This window comes from Drosophila gunungcola (genome assembly GCF_025200985.1).
Source record: "Drosophila gunungcola strain Sukarami chromosome 2R unlocalized genomic scaffold, Dgunungcola_SK_2 000006F, whole genome shotgun sequence".
Classification (NCBI taxonomy): Eukaryota; Metazoa; Arthropoda; class Insecta; order Diptera; family Drosophilidae; genus Drosophila; species Drosophila gunungcola.
In genome coordinates this window covers 3,923,991-3,942,239 of record NW_026453168.1, presented here as the reverse complement: position 1 = coordinate 3,942,239, position 18,249 = coordinate 3,923,991, and the positions used below count along the sequence as shown (strand labels likewise).

Genomic DNA, 18,249 nt, shown 5'->3' with positions numbered 1-18,249 from the left:
GTGCGTCTGAGCGAAAGCATGATATTCCATTCCATTTATCAATACGGAAAATGAAATGCAACCCGGCATTGTGTCAGTTTCCCCTTTGTCGCATTGAATTATTTGCTTAGCTTTTTTACCGCACTTTCCGGCCATCGCTTATCGGTTGGCCTTTTGGCATGAATGGAGCGAAGCCCATCTGGAATTTTCATTAGCCACATTTTTTTTAGAAGGCAATGGCACTCCACTTTGGGCTAACACTGCCATTAAGTTCTGATTTTATTGGACTTAAATGTAAGCGAGTTCTAAGGCTATGTTGGTCCCCAGGAGATGACTTCGTAGCCAATCGTTTTCAGGTCCTGGGCATTGATGGAATGTCCGGCGAGCTCTCGAACCACGCTTTGTACATTCGTTGTGTTCTAAAAATGAAAGGAGTATTTAAACAAATTCTAAAAAACAAGAAAAGTGACTTCAATTCTTAAAGGTTACTTTATGCAAGTGTCACTCATAAAAACATTAGTCTAATGTACTACTTATGACATTTTTTAAAATGAGTCTGTTATTAAAAAGCTCTAACTTGGTTTGGAAATTTCTATAGTTCTCTTAAGATTTTTTAGTTCCTTTGATTCTTTTATTCATTTTCGTTTCAATAGTGCTGATTTGGTACTTTTTTTAAATTTAAATATATTTGTTTTTTAGTATTAAATCTATTTCCCTATGCTTTTTATACTAATGTGTCTTACCCAAGCCGCTTCGGATTTGCTCTTGAATTCTGAGCTTTTCAAGGCCTTATAGAACTTAGCAAATATGGGGCTTCGTTGGCGTTTTTCGTTTATTAGGGCCACAAATCGATCTCGGGGCAGATGCGTGAGAAGCTCCTCCACGAAACTCGTAAAAGAACTTAACTGTCTGGCTTCTGAGCTCGTTTCTAGGAGCACCATGATAATTTCCTCCCTGAGATCGTCACCAGCCGATCGACGATGCCTGATGTAATTGTCACGATGATGCCAGTGTTTTTGCACTTTTCCGAAGGCCGTGTCATTCAGATGCACAAAGTTAATCAGATCCACAACTTCTGGTAGAGACTCAATGCGCTGCTGTAACCTCTTGAAATCGGAGCTGCGCAAAAACTTTACGGCTTTGCGAAAGCCCGAGTCCGTAATCATGTGCTCGGCGACTATTTCGTCGATGGTGACACTGGGAATCAGTTTCTCAAAGTCTTTCAACTCGCTTATCAGCTCCGGGGAGTATTTGTACTTCCTGTAATAACGATAGCTTCCAGAAACTAGGACAAGGCCAATGAGTAGAAACTGATGCACCAGACCGAAAGCTGACATTTTTGCAGCTTTTCTATTTATAAATTTTGTTTAGGAAAATTTTGTGCAAATCAATGCTACTCGCTCAACGGTTTGTTTATTACTACTTACTCAATTTTGAGGGGAGATTAAAATTTCTGTACGATTTCCTGCGTATACATATGGTATGGCAATGCTTTTACTCTCTTAAAATTGGTTTACTTGGATTTATTAAAGCTGTTTGCAATGCAAGGTTATAGGGAATGTTAGCATTAATGTGATGTTTTCCACACAACAAAAATGTATTTATTAAAACGTAAAAACAAATGCTACAAATCCGATCATAAAAATGGAGTTTCAATATTTTTGTAATTTAAATATTGATTAGGATAGGCGCAAAAATTGTTTAACAGTCCTTACTTACCATTAAAAATCTATGGGGGAAAGAGTATAATGAAGTCGACCAGCAAAATTTAAAATTTTTCCAAGACTCTCTTCTTATCGCTCTTCGCTGGCTTTCTGGGTTGGAGAACATTGCTCATTTAAAATAAATAAAAGCCCGGTTTCGAATTCGAATTCGATTTAGAACAGTTTTTTCATATTGCTTCCCCATTTTACAGTCGCATCCCAAATAAAAGACCACACAATCGTTTGTTTTGCTTATTAAAGAATCTTATCACATTTATTTACTGCATTTTACTTTTTATGTGTTTACATCTAATTTGTTTCTTCATTTGTATCTGTTATTCTGATTTTGATGTTTTCCGGAAATATTTCGATAGCTCGTGAACTATTCTGCGTTTGAAATTTATTCGATTTGAACCCTGAATTGAGTTGATTCGAATGATGGTTAAGCGCAAATCTTCTTTTATTGTATGAATACTTTGTAAAAGTCGTTTATCTATTTATATATATATATATATATATTTACCGCGAATATTTAATTACTTTGTATTAATATTTTTACAGTGAGTTGTTCGTTAAGTACTCAATTAATATTAATTTCCATCTTTAATTGCCACATTGGCAATTTGATTCATATTTTCTGCGTGTTTTTTTCCGAGTGTCAATTTGTTTTCCTCTTTTGTTTGGTTTTTTTTTTATTTTTTACTCAACATCATGTGATTGTCATACAAAACATTTCACATAATCTTTAAATTATTTACAATAAACTTCCAAACAAAACACTCTACTAAAGGCAACGCAAAAACATTTCATCCATTAAAGTTAGAAGCTCAGAGCATTAGTAGCTTTTAAATATTTCTCGTTTAATAGTTTTCTATTTGTGGTTTTGGTTTAGTTCATTTACAATGCATTGCCTGTATGCAATGCTAAAATGTTTGCTTATTTTTTTTCTTTTTATTGGGTAAATCCTAAGATGAAAACATTAAAAATTTTGCAGAGAAAATCTTTAGAAAAATACTTTGAGTGTGTGTACGGGTGAGAGTAATGCTTAAGAGCTTCTTTTAATTATCTCTTTTGTTTTGGTTTCTGTTGAACAAACCTATTTTGGTTTTGTGTTGAATGAAGCGTTTGGGTTTTCCTTGATTTTTGTGTTATTATGGCAGTTTTCGCGGATATAAATATGTTTACTAAATGCAACGAGTCGTGTTTTGAGTTCTTTTTTATGTTTCGTGTGAATGAATTTCTGCAATATTACTAAAAACGTTTTTATTAGCCACATCAACTTACCTACGCTATTTACGGTTAAGTAATCATGAGCATGTTGGTCTCAATGCAGTAACTTCATGTATCTATTTTATTTATAAGTACGCGTATGCATATATAACTATGTATTGCTTATCGTAAACATTAGGCCAACGCACAATCTATACAGGAGCGAGTTAATGCCGAATAGATAATTTCAAATCAGAATCGGAGCCGAGTAAAAATCAAATTCAATGCTGGTTTACTTATCGTCTAAAGCTCTCCTATTTACAAGACCCCCTTATGCTATATCCCATATAGCCTTTATGCTGTGCGTCATGTCGAAACTGTATTTCCGTTTCTGGTTTTGGCTATCGTATTAAGTTGGTTCCATACTCGTCTATGACCTAAACAGGGGCAGCTATCCGTGTATATGCCTATATATCTTACGCTAGTTTAGTCGAACAAATATGGCTAAGTAATATACAAATTCGTTTAAGATCTTCCCAACCCCAAACCCGAAATGGCCAAGCGACGAGTTGCCGGAAACTGAACCAAATCGAAATCAAAATCAAATCGTTGCGCCTCATGAGCTTGGTTAATACTTTGCCTTACGTCAGATTCTCACTTAGGTGGTTGCAGTTCCATCTGTATCCATATCCGTATCTGTATCCGTATCTGTATCCGTATCTGTTAGATTAGATTACCTTAACCTTAGCTCGAAATAGAAATAGTGTCTTCTGTAAGTGTTTCTTGTGTGAGTGTAAAACCGTAATTTCCATTTGACTTATGGCAGGATCCTTTTGCTAGTAACTTTTCTCGTTTACTCCATCTTTGTATATCAGTTTAGTTAATGTCGAAAATCATTCAGTTTGACGCTGACAACATCTCAAAACGAAACGAAAGCATGACCAAAAAACGCATCGAAATTATTGGAAATATTGTCGATTTTAAAAGCTTAAAAATTTCAGTCTTTGTAGTGGTTTTTTTCCTCTATCTTCATATTTTTTGTTCTGATTTTTGTTTTTGTTTTTGTTTTTGTTCTTGTTTTTGTTTTTTCTTTTTTCCTCAGCTCGGCCCTTGTCACATTTTCATAGTGGTTCTCCGAATTTTCCTCGGATGCTTACTGCCTCTCTGCGCCTGCAAACAGAATGAACCCAAATAAAGCAAATATGTTTAGATATAGAAAGTGAGATTGAGTGGGCAGCAGTCGGGGAAAAAGGAGGGGGAGGTGGAGGGGGGTTAGTGTGGGTTGTCTTACATGGGCACTCAACTTACATTTACATTTTAACTAGAAACTTTAGAAGCGAGCAAATATGGTAAGCACGAACACGAAAATGTACAATTTGCGGTGGGCGGTGGCCACGCCCTCCGTCGACGACGACAAGAACTCAAAGCTGTACAAGTACTCTGGGCAGCGGCAACAACAATTTTTGTGGGTGGGCATCCGCAGCAGCCAAGGGGGCAGGGGGGGATGGACAAAGGACATTTTTGGTTAGATTTCGTCAGGGTCTAATACTACTAGAACTACGACTACTGGTTATGCGGGAACTGGTGATGATGGCAGGGTATATGTTACTCAGGAATAAAACACCTTCCAAAGTCAAGAGAATAATGATGGCTTAAAACACATAACTAGATTCATTCTAGAATTCGTACTAGTAAACTTTCCTTTAATTTAAATCTTGTAAAAGTGAAATACTAATGTAATTTTGATTTTTAATGTACAATATATAACTCTCTTGGTTGTTTTAAATTTTTGAAATCTCTCAAAAGTAATCAAATATATTAACACCTTTTTTTATTTAAGAATGTTCTTCTTGTTTTTATAAATGCAAATAGCAAAAGTAAGACATTTGTTTTCTGGACACTCAGCTTTGTTTTTCGGAGCACATACTTGACTGTAGAAGGCATTTTTCTCAGTGCTCTGATTATGCAGGATATCATGGGTTGCTGCTATATTCTATAACTCAAGGATACTCACTTCTGGGTCAGACCAAAGCATCGTTGCTGAACACATCATTCACATGCTTGCCGTTGCTGCTGATTGGTCCTGTTTTGTCCTTCAGGCCACATTGCTAATAAAAGGAATGAAAAAGATGGGGTAAGAAACACTTAGATCTCTGCTAGCAAATTACAAAATAATTAAAACTCTAAAAAGCACCCCCGCACCTGACGCCGAAAAATTAATTAAAACAATTAACAGCAGCTGGCGCCAAAGCCAAAGCTAAAGCCAAAAATATAATTCCCTGGGATACACACCTCCTGTTTGGCCTGCCATTGCTTCATGGCCGATTTGTATTTCTCGAACTCGTTGCACCAGTGCGAGTAGATTTTCTGGTAGTCCTGCTTCTGCGACGGCGGGGAGCATCTAAGTGGGGAAAATTAAGCAATAAGTTATTGACATTTTCGCGGAAATTAGGCTCCAGGGGGTTGGGTTTTTGATGCGCGCGGGCAGGGCAGTGTTGCCAAGTCGGGTTTTATTTCAGATTGCATTACTCTGGGAATATTACTAATATATAAAAAATTAATCTATTAAAAGCCTACTAATAATGCAACTAATTCGCTCTTGAAACAAATTAAAATTTTTTAAATTTATTTAGTTACAGACCGATTTTGCAAAATTTTAAAAGTTTGTAGTTTAATGAGTAAACGAATTTTAGGCTGTTTCAATGGGGACTCAAATAACTATAAAAAAGTTTGTAACTTAGTAATAAAAGAAACAAGCAAACGTCGATTCCCGATATAAACCATTTTATAAAATGTAAATTTATCAGATTTGCAAGTACCGTAGAAATAGAAATTTAGTTATAAAGCGACTTTACATAGTATATTAAAGTATGCCATTAAAAGTCTTTCGGTAATTTTGTACCATACTTTAAGACACCTTATTAATTGGTTTTTAATCTCAAGAGGTTTCTGTGACATCCCCTATATATATTTACATGTCTTATTCCATTTTGCGTTTATTTAAAGCTACTTTCAGCCCCTGTTTTGGCAGCACTGGCTGGGTGACATAGAATTTTAGAGCTGACTCACCTGTGGGCGTCCACGGTGACGCCGTAGCTGCAGAGCAGAGTGCCATCCAAGTAGCTGTCGTACCGCCCGCCGTCGCCCTCGTTTACCGCCAGCAGCACCAGACCGCCCTCGTTCGTCTCGATGTATTTGGTGGGCGTGTAGCGAACCTCGTAGCTGCCAGACAGAGATGGAAGACACACGGAGAGAGATAGGGATAGATGTAGAGAGATGGCTTTTCAGATGGCTGCTGCGATAGCGCGCAGGGGATTTTCCATTTTCTATTCTCATTGGAAACGCACAATAAAAATCAATATAAACTGTGTGCGCGAGACACACAGACTTCGACTTCGCTATTCGACTATTCGGTTGGAAAGTTGAAAGTTTTTCCATTACTTGGGCACCGGCAGCAGCGCAAATGCCAAAAAGCAGACTTGGAGCGCATTTTAAAGTGTCAATTTACCGCAGCATTGGCACGACTAAGTGAGATGAAGCGGCGTTTCCCTTACACATTTTCCCTTCCATTATTCGCTTTCAATTTTCCCTGAGATCTGCGATTCAGATAGATGAGAACAATGTGGTTTTTCCCCCAAAAAACTCAAAACACAATGGTCCCTCGGTTTTACTGATATTTGTTTGAAAGTTTCCTTTTTGTTCAAATGGATGGGCTTGGTTTACCATCTCATGAAGCTGTCATAGGTGTGCATACAAATCGCTTAGTTTTCTTTACATAATTTGCTTTGGGCTTGATTTAAATTTTAAATTAAATGAATTAAAATATTTGTTTTTGATTCATTTAATGGTTAAAACTTCTGCTTTATAATATTGAATAAAATGCTAGAAATTGTCATTAGCTCCTACATATTGATCCCTTTTCTTACGGATTGTCATGACTATAAATATTTACTCACCGTCCTTTTTCGGTGGAGTGATGGTACCAGCGCGTCTGCTTCTTTCTCAGCACTTCCGGCATTTTGACAAAGCAAGCGAGGTGCAGGGTTTGGCCATATGAGGAGGTGACTCTCTTTCGCAGGACACTGGTGTCGCAGATGCCCGACGTCTCGTTGGCCACGTCCTGCAGCAGACCCAGCTGGTAGGGTCGGCAGGCGTTGACCTCCTGGTCCCAGCCGCAGTAGGGATCCGAAACGCAGCGGAAGCAGCTGTCGTAGCGCCTGGCGCACATGGCTATGTCGATCTGCTTCACCTGGTGATCGGTGGCCAGGTACAGGGATCCTGTTTTGTGGCTTAGTGTCAGCTCCCTGATCGGCTCATTAGTGCGGCGAGGCCTCGAATATGTCCACCAGATTCGAGTGCCGCTGGCCATAGTGCATAAACTGCACTATCTTGTAAATGTGACCCGTCGTCGTGGCCACAAAGTACACTAGGAACTCCTGGTTCAGCTTCTCGATCCGTATCCTGCGGGAAAAACGAGAAAAAAAATGGCGGGGAGGCCAGCGTCAGTGGCAAGCGCTTAACTGAAAACACATCCTGCGGCACTTTGTTCACAAGTTCCGGCCAAGACAAAACATTTTTCGCTGCCAGAACAACTGACAGCACAGAGCCAGCCCAGGAGTCTGTTCACTTAAAAAAAAGTATTTGTTTAGGAGCTTGTCTACCAAAAATTAGTAAACTAGTAAAAGCAAATAATTTTTATAAAAACCCCAACTCTATTAGCAAAACAGAAAAACATTCATAAAAGTGCCTAAAAGTATGCTGTGAAAAATATACAATTTTCGTGCGGATTTTATTTTTAAATTCCGTATTCCATTGCATACTTTTAGACACTTGAATAATAAGAAAATTATGTGACACCTTTTGTGTTTTAAAATGGTTTGGAAATACTATTGTGTTTCTTATGAACACCTTAGTAGTTAAGAATTAGTATGTATTGACGTTCGTATTCTGTTAAAATAAGATCTCACTGCACCATTAGTTGCTATTGACAGTAGGTTATAGAAAAAAATACATAATTGTCAAATTGTTCTCCACAACAATAATACTTAAAAAAAAATGGTGTTTCTTCCAGTGTACCCATTCATAAGCCCCGGCAAATGTCAACAGGGATACTCCCATGCGACTGGCTGCTTGCCAGACGGGCAGACTGGCAACTGACTACCGACTACCGACTAGCGACTACGGACTACTGGAAACTGGCTGGCGGCGCTAATGAATACAGTTCTCACTTACTTGTCCACCACCAGCTTGGTGAGTATGACGTCCCGCTTGAAGAAGACCGGATTGCCAAATTCATGATCGACCGCCTTGTCCATTAGCGGATGTTTGCGAATGAAATTCAACACGGAGTCCGGCAGCGTGGCGGTGTCGTTGTGGCAAGTTCCCGGACGTGGCTCCGGCACTTTGGAGTTCAGCACGGGCAGCCAGGCGCTGTTCGAGGTGGCCTGCTCCTTGAATTTGCCTGGACGGAGTGGGAAATGTATGTAGAGACCATCAGTACGGAGTAGAGTGTCGGGAAGAATGCTGCACTTAATTTATGTGTGTCAGTGATGTGCGAGAGCTGACTTGTGGCACTGGCACTCGGTAAATAAAAATACAATTTAAGAGTCACAGTCAGAGCTTTAATGTTTATGGCAAGTGCAATTTACTAAATGGGTTTCAACGAAATAGGAGTCAAAACAAATCGGTTAATTATTTGGAATTAGTGTGAATTGAGGGCAATTTAATTTACTTGTACATGACATTTTTTGAATGATTTTATATTAAGTGTGAAATAAATTTATATGTTTTAATTGACTCATTAAATATAACATCGTCATTTCATAAATCTTATTAAATAGAGTCCCAATTGTGACCCTGAAAGTGATTTACATTTGCCTTAGATATTCTTAGACTTCACCAAGTGAGACCAAAAATTGAGTATCGGCAAGAAAATATAAGCAAGGCGAATAATCAATATAAGGGACCAAAAAAAAGCAAAGCCTCAGGAATTTTTCCAACTAATGGATATGTTTTCATTAAACTTCCTTGTCATACTATTTTCAGAGTCCCGCATGAACAGACGATATTACGTGGCAAGTATGAAATACAATTTAAGAATCGCATCCTGGCCTTCGAGAGCCGCTCCATAATCGTTTGTGGCCATAATTAATTGCTGTGGCTTTCCACTTTTTTCCATTTTTTTTTATCACACTCGCTGCTGTCTGTGCAACATGCCCGCAAACTTTTCGTAATGAATTTTAAGTGTATGCCAGATTTTTTGCACCACTTTGCCCGGTGGCAGTGTCTGTGTGGATCTGTCTGCCCGATTGTCTGCCCGTCAGTCTTGGCACCGCTCCACACACACAGCGAGACGCCCAACTTTATGGTGTTAATGAACTTTCCCGGGCCAAGTTGGGTTAAAAAAAGTGTTGGCTGTACTCATTACTTGGACCGGAGGCCGTGCAGTTAAAGAAATTCAACTTGAATGCGAGACTGTTTCAATAAAATGGGAATGAGGATGGGGCGGTGCGGTGCGGTGCGGTGCGGTGCGGTGCGGTTGCCACCATCAATTCAATGCGCACCATTTAACGCTCAAATTCCAGGGACAAGGCTTCCACCTGTGCGCGTAATTCCATCCGGAGTCGCCCGAGGAAAAGGAATCCCCCCGAAGAATTATGGACAGTGCAATAAATCACCTGAGCATCCCCCACACAAACATACACACATACACACACACACACACACACACACACACCTACGCTCATACAGTGAACACTCACCGTCGAAGGCCGCATTGATGTCCCGGATGTCGTAGCTGCAAACTGCCGACCCAATCAGACCATTCGTATTCGTTGTGAACGTGGCATAGAACTTGGTGTCGTCCGTGGGCATCTTGTACACCGACTGAATCTCGTTGAAGTAGAAGGGAAATTCGCTGGAGATGCTGCAGTTCATTCGCGCCTTCAGATAAGTCGCCCAATTCTGGCTGATCATGTACTTTCCACCTCGATCGTTCTTGCAAACTCGAGCTACTCTGGAGTACACCGCCTTGCCGCAATTTATGTACTCTACGGCATGTTCGCGGAAGAAGAAGTACACAAACTCTCCAATCTCAAAGGAGCCGACAAAGTTGGGTTCTTTAAGGAGAATTAAATAATAGTTATAATATTGTTATATAGTTTTAATTTTAACTTGAGCTAGTACACATTTAAAAGAGTTGATGGATGTAAAAGAAAGCTATGAAAAATCTCCTTCGACATTGACTTGTATTTTTATATTTTACTTGTATTTTGAACTTACCAAAAATTATAAGCCTCTTTATTTATTACATTTACCCTAATAGTACATTTTCTAGTAAATTAATTTAAATTAAAATTAAGAATATTAATAAGCATAGACATCTTATTTTTGCATCAAATTTTGTATTTAAGTGTTAACTGTGTTAAAGATTTATGATTCACATTTTAAACTTGTTCTACACAATAAAAATTCTAAAGCACGACGGTTTTCAAGACATAAAATGTTGAATATAAATTCAAACTTATGTTTGTCAGATAAACAAATAGGAGAATGAATTAAGATTATTACTTTCCCTCGATTGTTTATTTACTATTAAAAGGAATTGAACTATTAAGGTCCACAACTTACTGTCCAACAGCTTGGAGTCGTATTTCACGGTCCTCTTGAAGTTGGCCTCCTTGCGTCCGTTTGTCAGGTTGTACAGGTCCGAGCGGAATATGACGGAATCCGCCTTGGTGAACTCTGCATTCGTGCCGGCGTACTGCATTTTTTGGTTGGTTTTTGGGAGCGGGATGAAAGGACACAGACATACATGGTTAGCAAAGGAAAACTTTTGATAAGGCCCGAATATCACGCATACGCCCAGTAAGCCAAGGCACGCACGCACACAATTACGCACAAAGTGTACGCACGTGCCCCCTTTTCTTTTGTGCGTTTGTCACTCTGTGTGTGTGTGTGTGTGTGTGTGTGTGTGTGTTTGAGTGTGTGTGTATGTATGCCTTGCTCTAATTTAATTTCAGCTGGTTTATTGCTGCCTTTCTATGTTTTTGCTGCCTTTAAAATATTCCAGCCCCCCAAACACAACTTTGCCAACTTCCTTCTTTCGGCCCCGCTTTACTTTTGTAATTTTATTACAATTGACATTTTTCTTTTTATTTGCGCCTTCCTTTATCCCCACTTTTATTCCACTTCCGCTTTCAGGGTCGAACTTACCAGGGCGGGCAGGCCGAAGGGATTTCCGTTCTCCACATAGACGGCGGTTGAGTTGTCAGCGGGATCGTAGGGACACTTGCCAATGCCCAGACCGACGCCGGGCACGTACTGGGATCTGGGTAAATGTGTTAAGTTTGCCTGGGGGTTCCATGTGGCCCATTCGGTGCGGGAGGGTTAAAGCGAGAAAGAGATGGACAGAGAGAGCAGAGCGAAAAGCACATTAGATGACTTTAATTTTGGACGCCCGCTGGCCTGAAATGAACTGCTAAAACTTGACTGACATTCACAATTAGGCACATTGATGAAGTCGCTGAAAAATCCCTTTTTTCTACATCGCAAAAAACGGGTTTTTAAATTTATGTTAATCAATAAAGCAAAGACTTGAAAAATAAAGAATATTAAACTTTTAAATATTTATAATAAGGATAATTTTATATTTAGTTGTGCTTTTATATACAAATTTCTTAATTTTCATTTTAAAATTCTCACCATAAACTTTTGATTTGCAAGAGTTATGTCATATATAATGGTGCTTTTATACACACAATTTAAATATCTTTACATTTTAAAATCTCAAACATAAACTTTTGATTATCAAGAGCTACCTTTAGTAAATGTCAATCATCTTTTTCATTACTTTTTTTCTGTGTACTTACATTGATTACGTAATCCTTGGGATTGTGTGCATTGGTTCCGCAAACATACAGCTTCTGACCATTAAAGTTCATCGGCTGGATAACCCTTATGTGATTTCGGCATTCCACCTTCTTGTCGAGCGCCCGAAAATGCCAGTGCATTCGATTTTGTGTTTTTTGATTTGTGTAATTGTAATAAATTTTAGAAAACAATAGTCGTAAGGAAATCATACGGCGGTTTTGGTGGGTTTGTGGTTTTAAAAATGCAAATTGAAATGGAAAATGGGCGAGGCCGTGAGTTCACAAATTTGTTTATAATAATAGAAAATTTTGCACATGCTTTGGAATGGTTTTAATGGTTTTCATTGGGCCAGACTCACCTCTCGTTTGCCTTTGGACACACAATTCAGGATATCCGATCCGGTGGGCTCCAGTATGAGGACATCGCGCTGAAAGAATGAGAAATGGCATCGGGCTTAAATTTATGTTAGCCAAGTTTATTGAAAGCGTGTTGGAATGCGATGCCGGGGATGTTCAACCGAGAGCACGCGCCAGCATTTTTGGTATACTCGCATGTCGCGCTTTTATTTTGTTTTGTGTTTGGTATGTGGCTCACGTTGGACATTTGTTTATTTAATTCAATTCGTCTTTTTTTTTTTGGCGACACTTGAATCGAAAATGAATCTCCTTTCGGTGTTTGTCTTGCAGCAAATACTTCTGCCCAAGTGAAAGCCACAAATCAATGAGGGGGAGCCCAAGCCCAAGCCAAAGCGAAAGCCATCGACTGACAATTTTTATGCTTGACATATAGACACAATATCCGGTGCCTCTGTGGATGCACTTTCCACTTTTATTTCCACTTGCCCCAAGTGTCAGTCCCTTTGGCCGGGTCTAAGTGCTGGGACTCGACTTGAAATGGTGAAATGGAATTCCTTTTGGCCGCCGCCCGCACAGAAGTCAGCAGAAATAATTGCTGTTAAAAGCATTTGCTACGTCTCAGGAGGTGGCGATAGTGCACTGGGCTGCAGCTTACAAGGACGAAAAAAGTGGCGGAAAATGGTTGAGCGGACAGAGGCGGATATTGATAGTTGAAGATGGAATCATTAAAGAGCAATTGCGAGCTGTCAGTGACAAGTTGGTCACCCAGAAATGCAAAGGGTGGGTCTCAAACGCACTCATTTCTATAGTTGTCATGGCTTGTTAATTCATTGATTTTTATATTGATATGTAGACCGGTTGTACTATAAAAAAAAAAAAATATTTTTTATGGGGAGTACTTATAGATCCGTTATGACAATAACACAAAAGTGGCACTACTTAAAAAAGACGCGTTAAAGTATGCAACAATATATTTTGAAGCTCGGTAGACTCGTGAAAGACTACGTTCTGCTGGTCGCTGCATACTTTTGGGCATCTTTTTTAATGTGTTTAAGACAATAAACATTTCTGTGGTTTTTCCTATATATTATGCTTTACTTAACATTCATTTGAATATGAATATGGGATTATATACATTTTATGTATTTACTTATTATCTAAAAATTCCTAAACTGTCATGTATTTTTAGTATTAGTGTCCTTACGCATAGTTACAGCAAAAATAGAATATTTTAAATCCATTTTCTTACCTCGCAAATCGATTGGCTGATGTTGCGCAGATTGAGCCGAAATATGCGATCCCTGGAAGTGAGAAGGGCAAAGAAATGAATTAGCATGGTAAAGAGGAAAACTTTGTCATCCCGCGGCACTCGAGTTAATCCCCGGCTCGTGCCCCCTCATGCGATAAGTTAATGCCACACCAGTTGCCAGCTGTCTGGCCCCGGTAAACTTGGGCTCATTGACATTTTTTCTGTTTCACTCTGGTTGAAAAATCGTTGTCAGGCGCACACACCTGCTGTGCAGTGGGCTTGGGCTTTGGGGGGTGCCAGCGTACTTATTGCAGTCAGTGTGCCCTGATTGATTGATATGTCGAATGTGGCAATATTGCCACACAGCCAGCACTGACACAACTTTAAGCGCTGCCAGGCAAGCAGGCCATCTCTCACCGTTTTCCGGCCACTCGAAACTTTTGCGGCGCCACGGAAAACAAAAGGAAAACCGAACGCAAAGGGGCAGCGGCGGTCTAAAGTGTGTTTTATGTAGTTGCTGGCAGAGTTTTTGGTAGCTTTCCCCCGACAACTGTGAGACCATTAATCTTCATTTCCCTGCCTGCTCTAGGAGCCCGGCAATCGCTGACGAGAGCCGCCAGCTGTGGTTGCGTGGGGTCGTCGGCGGATCGGTGGCTCGTTTCCCCATCTCGGTGGCTCTCGAGTCAAGTGGTAATTTTGGTTACTTTGTTTTACCCGCTTTTAGGCGCCCCACCCCACCCCCCGTTGAATTTCCATGGGTTTTCCGGTCTTCTCCGCAGCCGCAAAACTGTGAAAATGCGGCCGTGTTCAACTCACCGCAGACAAATGAGCAGACGGGTGCGCTCCCTGTCAAATTGCAGACCCCCAGACTTTGCCCCGCCTCGGTGGCATTAATTCATAATTATGTATGCCGACAGTGTGGCCAAGACCCCTGGAAAAATGAAATATGCAGCCCCAAGTGCGTTCGGGTTGCCAAGTAGGAAGCCACATGCCGTCTCAGGCGGAACTTCCTAATTGTCCGCAACCGGAAAAGAAAGTTTCCCCTAAATTATGACAGATTTTTCTACATTAGAAGGGTTCTATGAAGCCCTAAATATTTATTGCCAAGAACTAATAACTATTTATATTAATAGTTAATTGTCTAGTTTCAAGGTAAATGTTTTCCAACTAGATGGCAAAAAGAAAGATTAAAGTTTGGCAAAGTTCGTATTTTATGACCAAATTTAAATGATTTACTTAGTAAATGTTTGATACGGGTATGCTAAGAAATGACTTGGGCTTTGTTATTACTTTATAGTGTCCAAAAGTATGCAACATTTTTTTAATTTATAAGTCCGACGGATTTATTGGTAAAAACGACTTTTTTTTATTTTACTGCATACTTTTAGAAACATTTACTAGCAATTTCCAAAGCCAACAGGGAATTCAGTTAAAGTTTCTAAGCAAAATGAATGATAAGGACTTAAAGAGTGCTTTTTAATTTGAAATTCCCCACAAATACCAAAATCTACTTACATGGCACCCACATAAAGTGCATTGTTGCGCTCATCCGTATAGAAGGTCTTGTAGTGCAGCGGTCCGCAACTGAAGTCCTTGACATGATCTACAAAAGAATGAAACAACGACAAGATTGAGTATACGCACTGTGTTCATTGATTAACAAAAAGTTCAGGCAGTTAATTAAGGCCTAATGAAACTGTCAGCAGCAGTTAGGAAAGTCAAAAAACGAAATGAACTAATTAAACTATTATAATTTCGGCTCAACAAACACAAAGTTAATTTATGGGGGCCAGAGTAAATACAACACAGTATGGGGACAGGTCCGCCTCGTCCATGTCCTTGCACATTTGACACTGACAGTGTCACGTACTTTGCCCCGTGATGTCACGTGCTCAAAGCCCAAGTCCGGACCCAAAAACACAAGCCGAAAAAGTTGCACCGCTGTCAATGCCATTAACAAAAGATTGAGGCATTTAGCTGAAATTTTTACGACATTAAGTTGTCAACTAATTTGGCACAATTAGTGGAACAACAAGAACACACTGCACAAACAAACACAAGAACACCACAGTGCACAAACAAACACAGGCGCACAAAGCAAAGGACAGTGGGCAAGGACAACTTTTTATTTTTGGGCCAAAGCCCAAAGCAAATCCTTTGATGGCCGCGCTAAGAGTCATTTGTGCTGACTTGGCCGGCTCCTTTGTCCTTTGTCCTTTGGTCACTGGTCATTGACAACCCTAATGGCCGGACAACAACAAAAGCAGTTACAAAAGTGATTTCCATAATAATGCATAATGAGTGATAGATACGGAACTGTTGGTGACCTCATGCAAATTAGCCCTCGTTTTGACAGCGACTTATTCAGCACAAAATGGCTTTTCGGCTTATTTTAAATACAAATTATTTCATTTGTTGTAATGGTTGAGCTATCAAGATTGTCTTGAATTCTTATAGCGAACTTTCCCTTATTTCCTTGTGCCGACCTATGCCAGTAATTATTTAAATTATATAAGACCCAAAAAGTTTCAAGCCGAAAGAGGCTTTGAGCCCCATATCATTTTATCCTTCAACACCGAAATTTCCAGAATTTTAGTTAATTTAGAGTTGCTTTTCTTTAGGCAAGATGAGTTTCTTTAGGATATTGCATTGTGGTTTTACACGTCAAACAGCCATTCCAAATGCACATCAATCAAATTCTAAGCGCAATACGAACACATTTAAATGTAGTGCCCCAGCATATGACACAATCCGGACTCCATTGGAGTTGGTTCTTTCCAAACAGAGTAACAAGGTAAGTCCAACAATGTACCAACAATTATCGAGGTACTCTTAGTATAGAACTCAACAGTTTCTGGGCTTCACGTTGGAGGAACGCCAGCGTTTGGGCATCCATGGTCTTATGCCGGCCTGTATTCGCTCCGATGAAGAACAGATGCTGGCCATCGAGTCGAACTTTTTGGCCTTCTCCGATAATGTCGCCAAGTATCGGTACATGAGGGCCTTGCGACTGGCTTACGAAAAGCTGTACTTCAAGTTCGTGGCTCGAAATGTTAAGTTGGTGTTGCCTATCATCTACACGCCCACTGTGGGCGTGGCATGCACTGTATATGGGATGTTGTACCGCGGAGTTGTGGGCATTCACATCACGAAACACGATCGCGGCCACATGAAGCAGATCCTGTTGAACTGGCCGACGCGGAGCAGCACCCAAGCCATCTGTGTGACCGATGGCGAACGCATCCTGGGACTGGGCGACCTGGGAGCCAATGGCATGGGCATATCCGTGGGAAAAATGGACCTGTACACATGCTTTGGCCGGCATTCCACCCTCCAAGCTCATGCCAGTTTGCCTGGATGTGGGCACAAACAACAAGTCCCTCCACGAGGATCCATTGTACATCGGGCTGCGCGAGGAGCGATTGAAGGGCGACGAGTATGTGTCCTTTGTCGATGAGTTCATGGAATCAGTGGTGGAGACCTTCGGCAGACAGACACTCATCCATTTCGAGGACTTTGCCACGCCCAATGCGTTCATGTTTCTGAACAGATATCAGGACTGCTATTGCCACTTCAACGACGACATCCAGGGAACCGCTGCTGTGGGCCTGGGCGGATTGCTGGGCATTCAGCGGATAACCAAGAAGCCACTGGAGGAGCACGTCATCCTGTTCGCGGGAGCAGGCAGCGCTGCCATGGGCATCTCGAGTCTGCTTAAGGAGGAACTGCTGTCCAGGGGCCTCAGCGAAGTCGAGGCAGCCAAAAACATTTACATTTTTGACCAGGGCGGTGCCATAACCAAGAAAAGAAAGGATATACCAGAAAATATTGTGATTTTTGCAAAGGAAATGTCGCCAATTAAGTCGCTAGAGGAGCTAGTTGAGAAGATCAAGCCCTCAATTCTAATAGGTGCCACGGGAACAGGAGGACTTTTCACAGAGAAAATAATACGCAGCATGGCAGCGAATCATGAACGACCCGGAATCTTTGCATATTCCAATCCCACCTCCAAGTCCGAGTGTACCGCCGAACAGGCCTACAAATTTTCAGATGTAAGACTTTCGAATTGTGCTTAAAGATAGATTATCCTTTGGGTTTTTTTCAGGGAAGAGCTATCTTTTCGTCTGGTTCCCCCTTTCCGCCAGTGGAATTTAATGGCAAGCGGCTGACTCCAGGCCAGGCTAACAACTGCTTTGCCTTTCCCGGTTTGGTTTTGGGCACAATGACCGTCCAGGCCGAACGGATGCCCAACGAGATATTCCTGCTGGCCGCCCACGAACTTGCCAAGTTTCCCACCGATGAGGATATAAATGGAGGACGCATCTATCCGCAGGTGGAGCAGGCCATCGAAGTGGCCCTTAAAATTGGCGTGGAAGTGGCAAAGTATCTAATAGAAAACGGTAGGAACATAATCCAAGAATCCAAAGTGCCCGATTTCTCAATGTCATGTTAAAAGTCAAGTTTGTAAATTGTAAGGGTGAGTTAACATGAGGTACAATTTTTTGAAAATATTTTTTGAGAAAGTAATTGTATCAATGTAACTCTATGTCAAAACTTAACATGCTATTGAGAAATCGGCCCAAAATTATGCTACCTCAAATTTATGAAATGAAATTCGAACTTGACTACTCATCTCACTTCCTTTGTAATTTATTTATAAACATATAAAAAAGATCTAGCTAAACGGGCTTTGGACCCCGATGAAGTTCACGACTATATCTTAAGGCATGCCTACCAACTGGAATATGGCAGCGCACTGGCCAAGACATGGAATTATCCAGAGATGAAGCCGCATCCAAGTACGGCGGGTCTTCAAAAGGAACTTGAAAAGAAAAAGTAGGCGCTATCAAAGGGAATATGTGAATTGTTGTCATTTGGTCTG

The 18,249-nt window shown here is 40.5% G+C and overlaps 3 protein-coding genes and 1 long non-coding RNA gene across 4 annotated transcripts in view; 2 read left to right on the top strand and 2 right to left on the bottom strand.

Annotated features, from left to right (window-relative positions):
* Positions 1-222: 222 nt before the first annotated feature.
* Positions 223-1,407, bottom strand: LOC128255100 (uncharacterized). The gene is made up of 2 exons (XM_052984608.1): positions 723-1,407; positions 223-398 (listed from the first exon to the last, which is right to left on the bottom strand). The coding sequence occupies exons 1-2, from the start codon at positions 1,314-1,316 to the stop codon at positions 291-293; spliced, it is 702 nt and encodes a 233-aa protein (XP_052840568.1). The 5' UTR covers positions 1,317-1,407; the 3' UTR covers positions 223-290.
* A 2,531-nt stretch (positions 1,408-3,938) lies between these two features.
* The window catches only part of LOC128255092 (semaphorin-2A), a 47,238-nt gene continuing 32,927 nt past the window's right edge, over positions 3,939-18,249 (bottom strand). The window contains 14 exon segments of the mRNA XM_052984598.1: positions 3,939-4,061; positions 4,906-4,999; positions 5,184-5,292; positions 5,961-6,113; positions 6,848-7,212; positions 7,214-7,352; positions 8,124-8,352; positions 9,653-10,009; positions 10,521-10,653; positions 11,106-11,243; positions 11,762-11,872; positions 12,121-12,189; positions 13,368-13,419; positions 14,883-14,970. Of these exon segments, the coding sequence (XP_052840558.1) occupies positions 4,913-4,999; positions 5,184-5,292; positions 5,961-6,113; positions 6,848-7,212; positions 7,214-7,352; positions 8,124-8,352; positions 9,653-10,009; positions 10,521-10,653; positions 11,106-11,243; positions 11,762-11,872; positions 12,121-12,189; positions 13,368-13,419; positions 14,883-14,970 (2,030 nt within the window). The 3' untranslated portion in view covers positions 3,939-4,061; positions 4,906-4,912.
* Positions 7,819-8,336, top strand: LOC128255102 (uncharacterized). The gene is made up of 3 exons (XR_008267599.1): positions 7,819-7,881; positions 7,963-8,141; positions 8,210-8,336. It is a non-coding gene; the product is annotated as an uncharacterized LOC128255102 (long non-coding RNA).
* LOC128255094 (NADP-dependent malic enzyme) lies at positions 15,925-18,210 on the top strand. The gene is given in 5 exon segments (XM_052984601.1): positions 15,925-16,161; positions 16,219-16,677; positions 16,679-17,419; positions 17,473-17,767; positions 18,041-18,210. Coding segments are annotated over 5 exon segments (1,830 nt in total). The 5' UTR covers positions 15,925-15,993; the 3' UTR covers positions 18,208-18,210.